Below are 17,291 nucleotides of genomic sequence, written 5' to 3'. Positions count from 1 at the left end.
AGTGCCATTTGGGACGCATCTTAAAAGTTTACACGTTCAAAACCAATCCCCCACCAAGTCTTATGAGGATCGACATTAAAAATAGAAGAGTTATAGAAGGGGTATAGAGGCTGGGGTCAGTTGTTGGTCAGGTGAGATTCCTGTGAAGAATCGTAGTTAGGGCGGAATGGGGAGTTTTTCGGGGTACAAAGGTTCGGAAATAACATTGTGAGCTGCCGGCATTGAAAGTTTCAAATGAAAACCATACTTTTTTAGGGATTAGGAAGGGTAGACGTGTTGGGGGTTTAAGTAGTAATATTAAAGCTTGGCAGGGGGGGGGGGGCAACAAAGTTAGGCAGGGAAGTGGGGGGTACCACCTAGCCCAGGTATTATTAGGAGAAACACTGAGAGAGAAAATATAAACACATACCACTTGGTTCAGGTGCTAGATAGAGAAGGAAAATGAATGAAAAAAATAATGATGTAGTGGTGTGGTGCACAACACTTGCGTAACATTCTGATCCCTACTAGAATTTTCATCAGGTCTGAGATTCGAAACATTGCAATACCCAATGGGAATCATAACGTTGTCCAAGTCTTGTGTGTTCTCTCACTAACAACTCCATATTGGGAGTTGGAGCAAAGAATTCCTTCATTTCACAGGTTTTTTCAGAAATCCCGTTTGGAGGCTTCCCAGAATCAGGAGGGGAATTAGCATAGAGACCTCCAACCAGGAATTCTGTAAAACCTGGGAACTGGGAAAGTTTCTACCTCCAACCAGGATTTCGGGAAAAACCCAGGAACATCAGGAACGTTTCTACCTCCAACCAAGATTTTTTGAAAAGTGTATAGAATTTTACAACTCAAGACGGAAGCATATCAGTTGCAAAAATGATTTGTTTCATCAGTAGAAAACAAAGGAAGAATGGACGTTGATCCTCACCTAGTGTCGTCCCATTCGGGGCTGAGGCCGGTGAGCGAGCCCCGGGACTCGGAGACAAATTTGTAGACAACGAGGAGGCAGTCTCTGCACAGCTGCACCAGCCTCTGGCAGCACTGGAGCTCCTGCTGCGACACCACCTCGCTGCTCTTACTGAAGATGGTCTCCCACGACGAGCTGCGCCACAGAACACACAGGCACAAAGACATAAGAGGGGATAAAACAAATGCTGTACATTTAACCCCCTTTATCACACTGGCCGTTCCCCCCGACTGTGAGGCGCTCAGAACTGTGAGAGAACTGAGGGGTCGGGGCGTTTTAATGTCTCTCCTCTCCCTCTCAATTCTTTGGGTTTTTGAACGGTTTAGAGACAGTTTTTTCTTCTTTCTCTTTCAAAGCCCTTTTCAAATTCCGACCGCAATAGTCGCGGCGGCGTTTGATTGTCGAAGTTGCTCAGATGAAATATCAAACGAGGGGTCTCGTGGATCTCGAGTGTACGTTTACACCGCCTGGTCTTAGCGAGTAGCGTGGTGGGCTCCAACGCTGCATGACGCCGGGCCCTTTATCCTGTGGCTACGGCGGCCCACGTCCTCCGGAGCGCGCTCCCTAATTAGACGCACGCAGCATGTGGTGCCTGAGCCGCATCTGCTGGCTAATCCACCCGGAGACTCGGACTCTCATCAAGTGAAATAAAGCCACTCACTGACTCGAACAAGGCTACAGTACGGCGCACTCGGTCATTGACAATCAATTACCAGCTGTGGCAGTTGCGGGGCAGCTATACAAAAACCCACGTAGCCCCCCACGACGAGCGCTGCTAACTGCTTACAAAAAGAATATGGAGAGGGAGGAAAAGGTTGAACCTTTATCAGCAACGAGATGAGAAGCTGGCTGCACCACAGCTGGCTCTTGAAGATGATATAATATAATGTATGTGTGTGTGTGTGTGTCTGTAGATATGTGAATAGGAGTGTGTGTGTTTCTATAAGGATGCAGTGAGATGAGTCACTATGTAGAAAGCCACTTACAGTCGGCACAAAAATGGCACACAAAAAAAAGTCGGGAGAGACATCAAAGGACCTTTCTACAAACAGAAGTGAGTGAGGAAAGAAGAGTACGGGACCTACTTTAGCCCTTCCTTCCTTCCTTCCTTCCTTTCTTTCTGACACATAAAAAGCCCCGATGATAAGAAAACAAGATCTGTGGCCACATTATGCAGACTGAGAAATGTGTCTCGACTCTGATAGACACGTGTTGCTTTCATCCCTGTAGCTCTTTTCAGGATGAGAGGGACTGTCTGTCTACCCTGTCTGTCTATACGGTCTGCCTGTCTGTCTGTCCGGATGTCTGCCAGTCTGTCTGTCTGCCATCTCCACAGCAGTGCATGGCTGGGCCTGTCAATAAGTGCACCAGCTGTCATTCAAATATGCATTGGGCAGAATGTGGAGCCTAACAAATGCTGATATCATCATGCTGTATGTAGCATGGATTTCAGTTGTTACATACTTGATTGCTATATACTTCCTGGACATTTGTTACTGAAATATGCACTTAACAAGGCAGAAAAAGACACGCACAATCCCAAATCGATCCATAGTTCCTACCCTCTATGCACTTGGGGTGATCTGAGAGAATTGGAAAGGTGTAAGAACAATGGTGAAAACTCCACTTAGTCTATCAGAGGACGAGGTGGAGGTATTACCATATTGTTAATACTCTCATATCTTTGCAGGCGCATAGGGGATAGTGGGTGGAGGTCGATATGGGATTGAGCACTGCAGTGTACCAAGTATTGAAGAGAAATCAGGTATTGAGAGAGAGATTGACAGACAGAGACAGAAAGAGAATGAGAAAGAGAGATTGATTCAGAGAGGCAACAAGAGAGAGAAAGAGACCTACCCAGTGTTGGAGAACAAGTTCCACAGGCCCTGTCCGTGGCTCCAGAGCAGTCGGTTAAAGACGCGGTTGAAAAGGCGATACAAATGTAAACTGTCCACGTCCGGCTCCCTCCAAAGCCGCTGCAGCACCGAGCGTACGTTGGTACGGACGATGTCCAGAACCTTCACCAGACATTAAAGAAACAGACGGAAAAAAAGGGAAAGTGATAGGAAGAGAAAAAACGTTAGTACGTACGATGTCAAGAAACTTCATCAAACATGAAAAAAAAAAAAAACGTACAAAATAGAGGGAGGGAGAGAAAGAAAATCTAAATAAATCAAGGTTTCAACAGACGCCAGAGGGACAGCATGAAAGACCACCGCAACACAATAATTAATTAAGAGTGTGCTTCCAAAGCAACACACTACTGTTATTCGTCATACTTCAATTACTTCTTCTTATTATTATTATTATTCCCACCGCTACTCCTCCTGCAGCTTTTATGTGAAACATACCATTTAACTGTATAATGTGCAGAGAGTTGCTGACATATGATTTTTATAGTCATCATACTTAAAAAAATATATAATCACTTAAAAATGCTAATTTTAACACGGAGGTCTTGGGTGACCAAAATATTACATTTTTGAAACATTGCTATTGATACACCTTTTACGATACAGAACACTCCAAATTACAAACCCTGCAAAAATCATCATCAGAGGAGGTATAATAGTTAACTTTTTGTCATTCCAAAAACTCCCATTAGTTAACATGGTGGTTCAAAACTAAACGTAATTGCCTAGCAACTCAGCAACCCGTTTTATATGAACAAGTAACTCCTTTTATAAGCTGAAGTACGCAAATATTGTCAAAATAACACTTGTAAGTTCAATACTTGATGTTTCCTATAGTCCTAATAATTCTTTTTTTTACTGATAAAATAAGCCGTTTATAGGGCTGCCAACTTTTGAAGAGAGCTCGGGATGTGATTTGCTGTGAATTTCAGTGGCACAACTCTTAGGCGGTGGAACATTGCACTGTTTTCAAGCTCATTTCCTGCAATTCTATGTATTTTGACATGGTTTAGGCCTATGACCAGGGTGAATTGTATTGTAATAAAAACCACAGGTCAGGTGTATTCAGGATGTTTGAAATGAACACTCATAATTCGACGACATTCTTACTTTGACTTTTTGGGGGATGAAATTTAAAGTATGCTAATTTAAAAAAACCATATATATATATATATTTTTTTTTTTACAAAATCCTGCTTGCTCTCCAGGAGGGTTGGCCACCCCTGATCTATGTTTCCCAAGTGCTGGGTGTTTCTCAAAATCACCCAACCTTCAAGAAAAATCGAATGAATATCAAAATTCAGCTGGTTTATGCCTACTAGTTGAAGATCATTGCCATAGTCTTACTCGACATAGACAAATATGAAGCGTTTCTGAGTTGTGACCCACCATACAATCTCTGCCTAGCATGTGCACAATACTAAAATGTCAAAAATTATATTTGATTCCTGGAGCATTTAATATCCAATGCTTATTTGTATTCAAAACTGTCCATGAATGGCTGCAAAAATACATAGCCTCATATAATTCATTTTCAAAGACACAACTAGGCACATCAGATTTCAAATATGTGATTACACTGTAGTGTAATCAGTAGTGTTCTCGCTGACAAGAGCAGTACTTTTGTGTTTTAGCCCAATGTAAAGAATGAGAATTGTTCCACTGATCAGACTAAATAAAATACAGTGCCTTGCAAAAGTATTCATCCCCCTTGGCGCCACCATTTTTGTAATGGTGGCATTACAACCTGTAATTTAAATTGATTTTTATTTGGATTTCATGTACTGGACAAACACAAAATAGTCCAAATTGGTGAAGTGAAATGAAAAAAATTACTTGTTAAAAAAATTAAATACAAAAATGAAAACTGGTGCATGCATATGTATTCACCCCCTTCGCTATGAAGCCCCTAAATAAGATCTGTAAATAGAAAACATCTCATGAAGACAAGATTACGTAAACGTGCCCCTACACCCTAACCAAATTCTTTTTTGAATCAAACTTACACTTTTGGGTTCACAATCTATTTGACCAAATGATCAGGTCACCATACCAAACTTCCCTGCTAAAACATACTGTATTCTGCCTTTTCGTTGTCACAGCCTAAATGCCAATCACCAAACGAGGGGACTAATGCAAGTGTGGATGAAATCGACTTTAGTACATGCTGTCAAAAGGCTGCATTCTGCAATAGGGACGGGAGTAACAGCAACATTGTACACAAAACAGTGTCACTGTGCTACTCCTTTTACACTTTTATAAACTCAGAAGAGAACGTTCTCTCTCTCCATTCATCTCCACTCTAATCTTGAGCAGCATTTGTTTAAAACATGCATCTAATCTCCTTGATTGTCACGTTCCTGACCTTATTTCCTTTATTTTGTCTTTGTTTAGTATGGTCAGGACGTGAGCTGGGTGGGCATTCTATGTTATGTGTTTCTATGTTTAGGTTCATTGGTTAATTAGCCTTATATGGTTCTCAATCAGGGGCAGGTGTTTGACGTTTCCTCTGATTGAGAACCATGTTAAGGTAGGCTGTTCACACCGTTTGTTTGTGGGTGATTGTCTTCCGTGTCTGTGTATGTACCACACGGGACTGTTTCGTTTGTTTAGTCTGTTCCTGTTCGTGCGTTCTTCGTTGTCTGTAAGTTCTCATGTCCAGGTCGGTCTACGTCGTTTTTGTTATTTTGTAATTTATCAAGTGTGCTTCGTGTTCGTCTTGTTTAAATAAATTCATTATGTATTCCACAAAAGCTGCGTTTTGGTCCGATCCATGCTCCTCCTCAGACGAGGAGGAGAACAGACGTTACATTGATACCTTACATAAATAGACCAATAATACTGTATGCTTCAATGTGCTGCGGTTCACCGCGCTGTGGCAAGACAGGGCAATGATAGGTTCCGCTCATGATGTTAAATTACAGGCGCAGATGCTCCAATTTGTTTTGAAATTGGAGCATCTGCGCCTGTAATTTAACATCATGAACTAATCAGAAAAAATAAAAGCAGTACTTTTCAATGCGTGAGATAAGAAGTGGATTGGCCGTGAGACACGCATTTGACCCTCTTCTCACGCTCTCACGGCCAAAAATTTTGCTAGCGAGCTAGTTAGCTCGCTAGCAAGTTTCTTAAGCCTCTAGTTAGCGAGCTAGCTCTGTCTTTTAAGAAATCTACTGACCACTACTGAACCGCAAAACTACTGACCACAACAACACAACTACACCATAACTACTGACCACAACCACACAACTACTGAGCACACATCTACAGACCACAACCCCACAACTACTGACCACAACTGCTGACCACATTATACAATTTCACTTAAAAACCCTTTCTCATCTGTAAATGCCTGTATTATTACTGTAGGACTACTTAGGGTCACTGGCAATCGCGGATCATATTCAACGTAAAAAGTCCAATCCAAAAATATTTTTTGAACAAGGGGTATGGGAATATGTTCACTGTGTAGATAATGGGTAGACACTCATCTCAGAAAACCAATAGAGTTGAGTTGTTTCCCACTGTAGAATTGCCAACATTGTGAGATCAAAATCATCAACAGAGGCGCGAGATAAAAAGTGGTCGCTAAGGGGCGAAAAATACTTCTGGAAAACTACACCATTTTGTAGTCTAAGCCTTTGGGACAAGCCTGGGGTTTAATGGAAGTCATCAAACTACAGCCTATACATGTAGGATATCTTGTTGTTACATTTGATGTCAATTCAATAATTGGAAAGCAATATTTATAATCGATTAGGGCGTATAGGCTATCCTATAACTATAAAACGAGCAGTTTTCCACTGCCATAACACTTTCAGTCAGCTGAGCAAGCAGACAAAGTTTCTACTGAAACTTACTTTTCTAGTTTTAACCTGAGGTTTCTAGTTTACTGGGAGTGTTCTTTCTTAGCTGGCAGGTGTGGCTGTGTATACTTGGAAGCCGATGCACACGCAACACACAGACACAAATGCATGCAAAAAGAAGCACGTAATACACACGCGCACACACACACACACACACACACACACACACACACACACACACACACACACACACACACACACACACACACACACACACACACACACACACACACACACACACACACACACACACACACACACAGAAATCAGGCGGAGTGTGTAGGTAGGCAGTATCTGATGAAGGCTGATAGAGAAGTACAGGGACCAGAGATTGCAGGCGGTCAATGAGGGATCCCTCATCCCTCCTTTCCATTCTCTTTCATTTCAGAGCAATGTAATTGCTATTGCTGTGGAGCCTTTGATTTCTTGTCTTATTACTGATGGCCATGATGTGTGTGTGTGTTCCCGTGTGTGCTGGCATATGTGTGTGTGTGTCGATATAGGAGAATGTGCGTTTCTAAAGGCACAGATGCTCTATGAATGGGCTAGCGTAGGGTATAGAGCAAAACGCTGTCTCTATTTGACTGCTACCTCCACCATCACTAGGCAGCCTCCAATGCTAATAAGATAGCAGAGTGCTAGGATAGCTACAGGCCCAGCCAATGTATGGTGTTCATTAGAAAGGACCAGGGACAAGAGAGTCTGTAGCATACATTCCAGCACATTCCACCACCACAGCCCACATATGAGATCAACAGCATTCATGTCATGTCAGATGCGACTTTGTTTTTGTTTACTGCTCGTTATTCCTCGCTACGTCTAGCTAAGGCTGTCAACGACGGTGATGCAAGGCATAGCCACTTGCTCCCTCCCCCTCAGTCATCATTCACTCCCCTGAACAGATCTGATCCTCCTAGTTTCCACCATATTGCTTTCACCTAACCAGATCTGTCGAGGGGACTGAATGGCGAGGCCAGAAGGGAGGAGCAAGTTTTTGGAATGAAATGCATGGAATGAAATGTTTTTGATAGCATTCACTAATAAATCTGCACACTAATAAATCTGCACAGAAATGCTGGTACCAAATGTCTCAATATGACAATAAATACAAGCATTAAAGGTATAATCTCCAATATTTACAGCTGTTCAATGACAATTTAAATAAATGATATACTGTATACCCATATACTGTAGGTTATAAAAGAGTGGGCACATTTCATTATCTTTCATTATCATTTCATCATCTTCATTATGAATCAAGAGCCACTATCCAAATCAGGATAGTGGCTTTGATGAGACTCACCTTCCTTTGTTTGGTGGAATCCAACTTCACCAGCCAGTAAGAGGCCACTTTGGGTTTGTGGTACTTCCAGTTGTCTAGTATCTGAGAGAGAAAAGCACAGAATAAAATCAACAATCTGCAACAATAACTCAACAATAACTGTATTATTCACCAGTTGGGACATTGTGCAAAGAGGAGTAGCCTTTGAACAAAAACTTAGACCCCCGCGCAGCATTTTGCAAAGAAAGGAGACAAAAATTAAAATGATCTCCTTTTCCTATATGTGTGTGTGTGTGTGATTTTCTCTCTTTCTCTAGCTTTCTCTCTCTCACTCATCCCCCCCGTTCTCAGCAATCAGCTCATGGAAGCAAAAAACAATTTCTCTCCCATTTCTATTCTCCCTCTCCATCTCATCCCTCATGTTCAGCAATCAGCCCATGGAAGCGGCGGGGTATTGTTACTCAAGTATTCAAACAGTTCGGGGTCTGCATTTGCGTTGTGCCTTGGAGACTAAATCAATGTCTTGCGGTAGAGACGCCGGGAACCGCGAACAAGGCCGGCTGCAACCGAATAGGCCTTTTCATCCAAGACGCACGACCCAAAACTATATTCTATAGACCCGGCCGCCTCAGACCACCGCACCTTTTCACAGTCTATGGCCGTCTGTCAATCTGTGGAGTCTGGTGTTAGGACGGTTATAATTGACCTGCATTTTTTTTTTTTTTTCTTCTTTTATGGTGTGACTGAATGTGTCCAGTGAAGAAAGGCCTTAACCCCTTACACTCGTCGAAATTGGCCTATATGGATAGGGCCAAATTGAAATGTTTCGAACAGAAGAACTATAAAAACCATATGATTGACCATGGTAGCAAATGAAAGAGAAAACTTTACAATGGGGAAATTATCAGACCAAAGATGAGGACACAACAGTTCACCTGACACAAGACTAAATTCAAACATTACACTGTTGATTTTATGTGCATTTTCACAGCATTTGTCAATAACAAAATCTGAAAATACTCTTGATACATTCAGTAACATTAGAATAATATTCATTGACATTTTTTGAAAGATTGTATACACACGTTGGCAATAGAATAAGCTTTTAATTTATGCCCACCTGATCCAGATTCTTCCTGGAACCAAGAGGGTTCTATCTGGAACCAAAAAAGACTCTTCAAAGGGTTCTCCTATGGGGAGATCCGAAGAAAACTTTTAGGTTCTAGATAGCATATTTTTTTTTCCTAAGACTGTAGCATGGAGTCATGTTTGCATTCAAGTGCGTGTTCTGGCGCAAATTATCTGCACAATGTGACAAACGTAGGCTCATTCTGTTCAGGAGAACCTGGGGTATAATGCGTGTCATCCTTCTAACTGTGGATCAACCATAACGATCATAAATGTTGATACTGTAAATGACATGAGTTTTGAAATATGGAAATGTGAAGTGCACATTTGGACTCATGGGTGTGTGGCTTTCTTGCATGACATCAAAGCGGTATTTTTTAAATAATATTATCCTCAACATCTTATCTTTCAAAACACATCGACTCCTCTAAATGTATAGCATTTCCTTCACTCAGACAACAACAAATGCGCAAAAGTAGCTCAATTAGCGGGAGGGATGGAGCATCTTCGTGTCACGCGTGGTGCTCAGGTTTATAACGGCTCTCAGTCAAAACCCATACAGCGCTGTGAAGCAGAGAACCTGAGCTCTGATGTCATGTAAAAGCATGTTACTGTACAGCCACCGCGTTCCAATTTAGGCGCTTATCAATGATAAAATCTGCCATGTTCAACCCGTAGACGGGATGACGGGCTGTGAGGGGAAAGTGTTAAACTGAAACTGAGCTGAACCTATATGAAATCAAACTGACACCTAATTTACATTAACACGCACACACTTGATGTATTCTCTATTACGACGCTAACCTTGCTATTTTACCAATCGCTATGTTTGAAATGCAGTGGGGAAGAGAATAGGGTGCCATTTGAGACATACTGTGTGACTCAGTAGGTAGGAGCAAGTTGCTTGCAACGTTTTGAATATAGTCAACTATGAATATAACATTTTTTTTAAGGTGCAATATAATATTTCCTGGTTGCTAAAATTCTAATAGTTTGTCTAATTTTATTTTATGTGACAAAACAAGCAAGTGTAGAGAATCATTGTACCATCTAAACTGCTGTGAAATATATTTTTAATAACCAAAAATACTGTATTTTCAGCTGTTTGAAGCTGGTGTACAAAACTGAAAGTAAAAGACAAAAACTAAACTTAAGCACGGGAAGCATAGAAATAACGCACATTGAACAGATCTATGGCTTCTTAGACTTGGTTTCAAATGCGAATGACAGACCTATACCTCACATTTCTATGCGAATTTGGTCAGGTCGCCCAAAAAGTGACATATTGCAGCTTAAAGTTCACAGTCAACCACGGTGGCTCACTATTTTCACACTGTCATCTCACGAGTGAGGTAACGAGGCAGCCAGGTGCGGCTGCTCATCTGCGCACCTGTTAAGAGTTTATTAGCGGAACGGCTGGAACTGCAACTGTGTCACACGACCTCGACACCGATGTAGCGGAGGCGATCCGTCCAGGGGGAAAGAGGCATTGACAAATACACATGCGCTGAGGGGAATACAGTGAGGCTTTCTGCTGCCCACGTTTTGGCCATGAGGGAGTTTTCAAAGACAATAGGCAGTCAGGAGGCCATTGTGGAGGGGCTGGGAGGTCAGGAATAGTCGCATACTCTATGGTTGGCTCTGGTCATTGTCTCTCTTTGGAGATACGCTGTATATACTTTCACACACACCTCATCCAGAACAGCCTCGGCCTCCTCCTCAGTCTTCCCCGGGAAGCGGATCCTCATGGCGCTGAGAGCGGCCAGGCTCTGTCTTGTCAGCTCTGTCTCCTGGTCTTTACTCCTCAGGATCAGCACGGGATCACCCTGCACACACAAATGTTCAAAACACATACATAAGCCAAACAAATGAACAAAATAAATAAATACAGGCCCGACAGACACACATATAGGTCAAACACACACACACACACACACACACACACACACACACACACACACACACACACACACACACACACACACACACACACACACACACACACACACACACACACACACACACACACACACGGGTCAGACACACAAAGGAAAGAGAGGAGAGAAAAGAACATGAATGGGGTTGAAATGCTTTTCATCATGGGTTTCAGCTGAGATCTCAGAGAGCAGAGAGCTAGAGAGAGAGATGGGGTAGAAAGAGAGACGAGAGAGACAGAAAAAGAAAGAGGGAAAGAGAGACAGAGACAGAGAAAGACAGAGCGAGAGAAGACAGTGTGGCCATGGTAATTGGAGAGCACTCCAGCTCATCAGAGTCCATATCGCTGAGGCCTCCAGGAACAGACTGAGACTGGGCATATAAAGAGAATGGGCATAATGTGTGTGTGTGTCAAGAGAGGCCAGACACAGAGCTACATTGGGTTAGGGAAACAGCTATCTGTACAGGCTTAGAGCCGCACAGCACAGGGCCTCATCCAAAGAAGGGCCATCCACAGAATGTGGAGATAGTTTTAGCAACTTGAAAGGTTTCGTCAGGCACTATATGGTATGGTAATGGTAGCCTACTGTATGCTCCCAAGGGAGGGGGAAAAAGAGCAGGAGACAGAGAGTGTAGAAAGTGTGATTGTAGAAAGTGTAATGATAAGTGTGTGTGTGTGTGTGTGTGTGTTTGTAACTCACCATGTTAGCGTGGATGGTACCTAGACTACTGCTGTGCGGCACCCTGTGGGTGGAGCCGCTGCGGCTGAGCGAATGAGAGCGCAGAGAAGCGGAGCTTGGCCTAACGAGGGCCGTCGCCGCAGAAACGGAGGGCCTGGCCAGCGAGGCTCGCGTCTCATTGGTGGGTGACTGGGCGGCCAGGGAGGATATAGAACGCGGGCAGGAGATGGAGCGTCTGATTGGCCCAGAGAGGGTCGGAGAGGAGGAGGCAGAGAGGCCGGCCTTGACCGGCTTCATCAGAGGTTTCCAGTGAACCCGTCCTGAGAGAGAGGGATGAAGAAAAGGAGAAGGAAAAAAGATTACACGAAATGAAGGAATAAAGTGGTGACCTAAATAACTTAGTCCAAAGAAAGGGAACTCTCTCACTTCTCTCTCTCTCTTTTTCTCCCCCTCTCATCTGTCCTCTCATGCTCTGCTTTTCATACTGTCCACTTTCATTCCATCGTAGGAAATGAAGTGTGGCATTCGAAGTCCCATTCCCGGGACCCGACGTGGTGGCCTATTGAATGTGGCTTTCATTAATCACTAAAGCATGTGTTTCTGTGGCTGTGGGCCGGCTGCTCTCTTCCCTCCTCAGGCCCGGATTAGAGAGCAGGGCAGCGGGCCCATCCAGCCCAGTCACAGCCACAGAACCTCCCCAGGACCACGGAGCTTGAACCACCTCCAGCAGCACGTCCAGCCAGCCCAGTGTGTGTGTGTAAGCCTGGAGATGAAGGTGTGTGTGCATGTGTGTGCGTCTGCTCGTATATGTGTGTGTGTCTGGACATGAGACTGTATGTGTGTGTGTGTGTGTGTGTGTGTGTGTGTGTGTGTGTGTTGCTCCTGCACCGGCGAACCTTGAGCACGGAACTTGCCAAATCGGCCACATTATAGGGCTTAGCTGAGGCCGCCCCCAGATGGGCGCTTATGGAGTCGGTAGGCGGAGGCAAAGTCACTCCAGCGAAGAGCAGCCCCTCAAATCCAGCCAAATCACTTCTTTGTCCTTCATTCTAGACCTAGGCTGTGTACAAAATGGCCCCATATTTCCTATGTAGTGCTCTACTTTTGACTAGGGCCCATTGGACTCTGGTCAAAAGTAGTACACTATATATGGAATAGGGTGCCATTTGGGATATACCCCTAATGGAAAATATAATGCTCGAGCAGAAAACCACCCAATATTTCACAATGCAACACACAAATAGATTTCTGTGTGTTTTCGCTACCTGGACTGGGACTTTGAAACTTGGTGGAAAAGACACATTAGCTTATAAAACCTGTAGGAATGTCCAACTTATCAATCTTTCCCTCTAGTTTCCCGAAGAGTACATTTCAGGCCAATTTGCTGAAAGAGTTTTCAAGGTAAGTCACAAGCCTCTCTATCTCCCTCCATTACACACACACACACACACACACACACACACACACACACACACACACACACACACACACACACACACACACACACACACACACACACACACACACACACACACACACACACACACACACACACACACGACAACTAGTAGAATGAAAAGCCTTCCCATAGAGCCATCATCAGACGATGACCCTAATTAAAAAATATGGATTTAGCCTGTTTCATGTATTAATTAGGTAAACAAATGCATTGTGCAGATTTACATCACTAATTTAGCTAGACCGGGACCTGGCCGACACCACCAAAACCCAACACTGCAGTATATCTAGGAACTTGGCATGCTGGAGAGAAAGAGCGAGAGAGAGCGAGAGAGAGAGAGAGTGTGTATGTGTGTGTGAGGGTAACATAGAGCAATCATGTGTCTAATGCCTATGAGTATTTGCACACGTGTATTAGAGAGAAAAGGTGTGTACGTGTGTGCGTGTACGTGCATGGGCACCTACCTACTTACCAACCTCCCTGCCTGCCTGCGTGTATAGGACAGCCTAAGTGTGTGTCTGTATGCGTGCACGTGTGTGACACAAGTTTGTTTTAGTAATCATTGGACCCTTGTAGTCATCTGGAAGGCATCATGGCCAGAGAGAGCCCTCTCATAAAACAGCCTTCTCCCCAATATACCAGGACTACATCCCAAATGGAACCCTATTCCCTATATAAACTTAGTGCACTACTTTTGACCAGGGCCCATAGGGCTCTGGTCAAAAGTAGTGCACTCTACAGAGAATATGGGAAGCAGTCCAAGAAAGGAGGAAATGGAGAGAATGTCTGTGAAATGCCCTTCTTATAGAAGAGGCCTCTGATTGCTAATAAAGACATTCCCAGACCCCCTCCTCCATTTTACGAGGGTGTGTGTGTGTGAAGGGGGAAGGAGTGTGTGTATGTGTTTCTGTGCGTGTCTCTGTCTGTGTCTCTGTGCGTGTACGCATGTGCATTTGTGTGTTTCTGTGCGTGTCTCGGGTCTCTGTCTGTGTCTCTGTGCGTGTACGCCTGTGCATTTGTGTGTTTCGGTGCGTGTATGGGTTGCTCTCCTCCTCTCCTCCTCACCTGAGCGCTCCGGCGACGACTTATACTTGTTCTCTCCCAGGTCGTAAGAGACACTCTTTTTCTCCCTTGTCTTCCCTCCTTCCCTCTCATCCTCCCTGTCATCCTCCTCTTCAGGGCCCTCCTCGGAGCTGCTGTTGTTGACGCTGCTGCCGCTGGCGTCTCCTCCGTCGCCTCCATACTCCCTTTGTCTCCTGCCGCACGGCGTCTGGGCGCTCTCAGGCATGGAGGACAGGGGCTGACACACACACACACACAAAAGGAGAGACACACAGACAGAGAGACACGGACACACAGTGAGAGAGAGAAGATTATGTCAGCACCCACAGACACACCCTTCAACCCTAGCCAATTACCGTCCGTCACTGTGAGAAGCAGAGGTGACACCACGGGCCCGTACGTGTGTGTGTGTGTCAGTGTGAGTGTTCATGTGTCTACAAATACGCGTGTGCATCGGTGTGTGTGTGTGTCAGTGTATGACTATGTGTGTAAGTGTATGACTGTGTGTGTATCTGGTGTGTATGTGGTGTGTGTCTGTCTGTGTACTATATGTATGAGTGTTTGTGCATGCATGCATATGTGTGTCTGTCTATGTGTACTGATGTACAAACTTAATTTGAGCCAGTTTGCTACAGCAGGAAAATAATCCTGCAGCAACAGGAAATGTGAATTATTAGGTGGATTATAATTAATGGACATTTTTTGTTGTGGTTAATACATTTTTCGTTAGGGCAAATCAAGTCTGCCATTTTAAAGTGGAAATGACAAACTTAATTGGCCTTTTTAAACCATGAATACACTAATACTTTGCATTTCCTGCCGTGCAGGAAAATTCTCTGCAAAAAAAAGAGTGATCAAATTAAGATCCTGTACGTGCATCTGTGCTCGTCTGCGCACGCACATGTGAGCGTGTTCCACACGCCATTAATGTGTACACACCCAATGAGCCGCGTGTGTGTGTTGTCTCTGTAGCTGTGATTAAAGCGACGGTGGAGAGAGACATATTAATTAAATCCAAGCGGCCACTCAAATCCTCCTTCTTGGCCTTTGTAGCATGAATTTATCATTTCCCCCCCTCACCACCAGACACAAAAAAAGTTAATTAAATTGAATGTCTATTTCACACCATGGAAGGAACACATTGTTAGCATTAATAAAGCATTCACATCTGTTATTCATCAGCTAATTTAGCAAGCGCTTCTCGCGTACAAAATGTATGTGCAGGATGTGATCCTAGGCATGAGCTTATATACAATCACCGGAGGGGGGAACAAAGTGGCGAGAGTGAGAGAGGGGGAAGAAAGAGAGAAAGGGAGAGACAAAAATAGCAGAGGATAGAACGAGAGAGACAGAAAAAAGAGAAAGGGGAGAAAAGAAAACCATCTCTCTCGATCACCTTCTCTCTCTCTCCCCCTTCTATCAACCCTTTCTGCACTGCTTAAGTATGAATCCACGGTATTTAAATTGCTTCATTTCAACCCCTCTCTCCTTCTCTCCCTCTTTTTTCCAGATGGCCCGTAATACAGCCCCTGGGAGTGTGTCGATCCATCAGAGCACTCAGAGGAGGGCCAGCAGGCCAGTCAGTCCACGTCAGCCCGCACTTGGCATGGTCCAAAGCGCCAGGCACAAATTAATTTCGACAAAAGCAATTGTGTCTGAACGAGTCGTTATCCTCGCGGAAAGGGCCCTAATACAGCAGAAAACTGTCCCATTGAATCGCTGCGCACACTTGGTGACTTACGTCCCAAGTGGCACCTTTTTCCGTGTGTAGTATTTTTGGTAAAGAATAGTGCACTATGTAGAGGAAGAGGGTGCCATTTGGGACGCAGCCCGTCGTGCGTTTCCCCCACTTCAGTGAGGGATGGGTTTAGATGTAGGGTTGTGGAGAGAAAGATGGAGAAAGGGAGATAGGGGAAAGGCGATGGGGAGAGTAATGTGCTGTCATGGGGGATGGGGGATTGGGGGGGATTGAGGCATGTGGGGTAACGGACTGAGAGAGAGGGAGAGGGGAAGTGAGGGAGAGGGAGAGCTGACAGGTCTTCCCTTAGGGGATTGGTTGTACCAGGGCCTATCTTGCTTTGACTCTCCATCTCCATTACGTGCTTTTTCTGGATCACTTTCTCTCTCTCTCTGATACCTTAAGGCAGGGGTTCCTGACCTAGGGGGCGCCAACGTTTTGCAAATACAATTTGCGATTGTTTCGACAGATCTAAAAACAACGCCAATATCTTCAATGTTTGCTAGAAGCAAGAGGTGAAATGCCATAGGAAGACATGACTGATGCACGTTGGAATATATTTGGCTTGTCTCTATGACATTCAGAAGCCGAGCTACAGCCTTCTAAAGTCGAAGAGTCAAAGAAAATGGACTTTGCTTGGGAAGTAATCTTGTACCATGTGTGACTCCGTTGCTATCAATTGATCTATTCACGTTCTGTAAAAGATTATGTATAATTAAATTGAGGGTTCATATAAATGATCATAATAAAAACATATTTGGTAGGAATCGGGTCTGGACTTTATTTTCCTCACAATTATTATTATTACTAAAAAGCCTACCTAAAAGGCGTCATGAGTTGCAGGATGTATAATTGCAGGAAATGAGCTTCAAAACAACATTTTCCTAGGTCCCTCGAATTAAAACAAAATCAAGCTAGTGGTGTATTTAATATAGGCTATCTCAATAAACAATCATTTAAAAAGAGGGGGGGGGGGGTGACATTTTTCAAATGTGAAAAAGGGAGACCAGCGCTAAAAAGGTTGGAAATGCTTGCCTTAAGGCATCAGCCTCTCTATACATCTGCCTCTGCCTTTTTTCCTCCTTCCCTTTCTCTCAGACGTTCTCCCTCTCTCTTTCTGTGTGTTCCCTTAGGGCATCTGCCCCCTCTCTCTACCTCCCTTCCTTCCTTCATTCATTCCTCGCTTTCAAACCTCCCTCCTCCTCCTCATACTCTCCTCTCTCTCATTCTTCCATCTCTCTTTTTTCTCTGTTAATAATGATAATAC

At 44.0% G+C, this 17,291-nt stretch overlaps 1 protein-coding gene across 1 annotated transcript in view; it reads right to left on the bottom strand.

Moving 5' to 3' along the window:
- Positions 1–918: 918 nt before the first annotated feature.
- ttll7 (tubulin tyrosine ligase-like family, member 7) overlaps positions 919–17,291 on the bottom strand; it is a 110,909-nt gene continuing 94,536 nt past the window's right edge. The window contains exons 15-20 of the mRNA XM_039002058.1: positions 14,290–14,524; positions 11,787–12,085; positions 10,842–10,976; positions 8,044–8,124; positions 2,819–2,979; positions 919–1,096 (exon numbers count right to left, since the gene is read on the bottom strand). Of these exons, the coding sequence (XP_038857986.1) occupies positions 919–1,096; positions 2,819–2,979; positions 8,044–8,124; positions 10,842–10,976; positions 11,787–12,085; positions 14,290–14,524 (1,089 nt within the window). The remainder of the gene's footprint in view (positions 1,097–2,818; positions 2,980–8,043; positions 8,125–10,841; positions 10,977–11,786; positions 12,086–14,289; positions 14,525–17,291) is intronic.

This window comes from Salvelinus namaycush, chromosome 10 (genome assembly GCF_016432855.1).
Source record: "Salvelinus namaycush isolate Seneca chromosome 10, SaNama_1.0, whole genome shotgun sequence".
In the NCBI taxonomy this organism is placed as follows: domain Eukaryota; kingdom Metazoa; phylum Chordata; class Actinopteri; order Salmoniformes; family Salmonidae; genus Salvelinus; species Salvelinus namaycush.
Note: the sequence above shows the minus strand (reverse complement) of the source record. Positions and strands in the feature narration are given on the sequence as shown.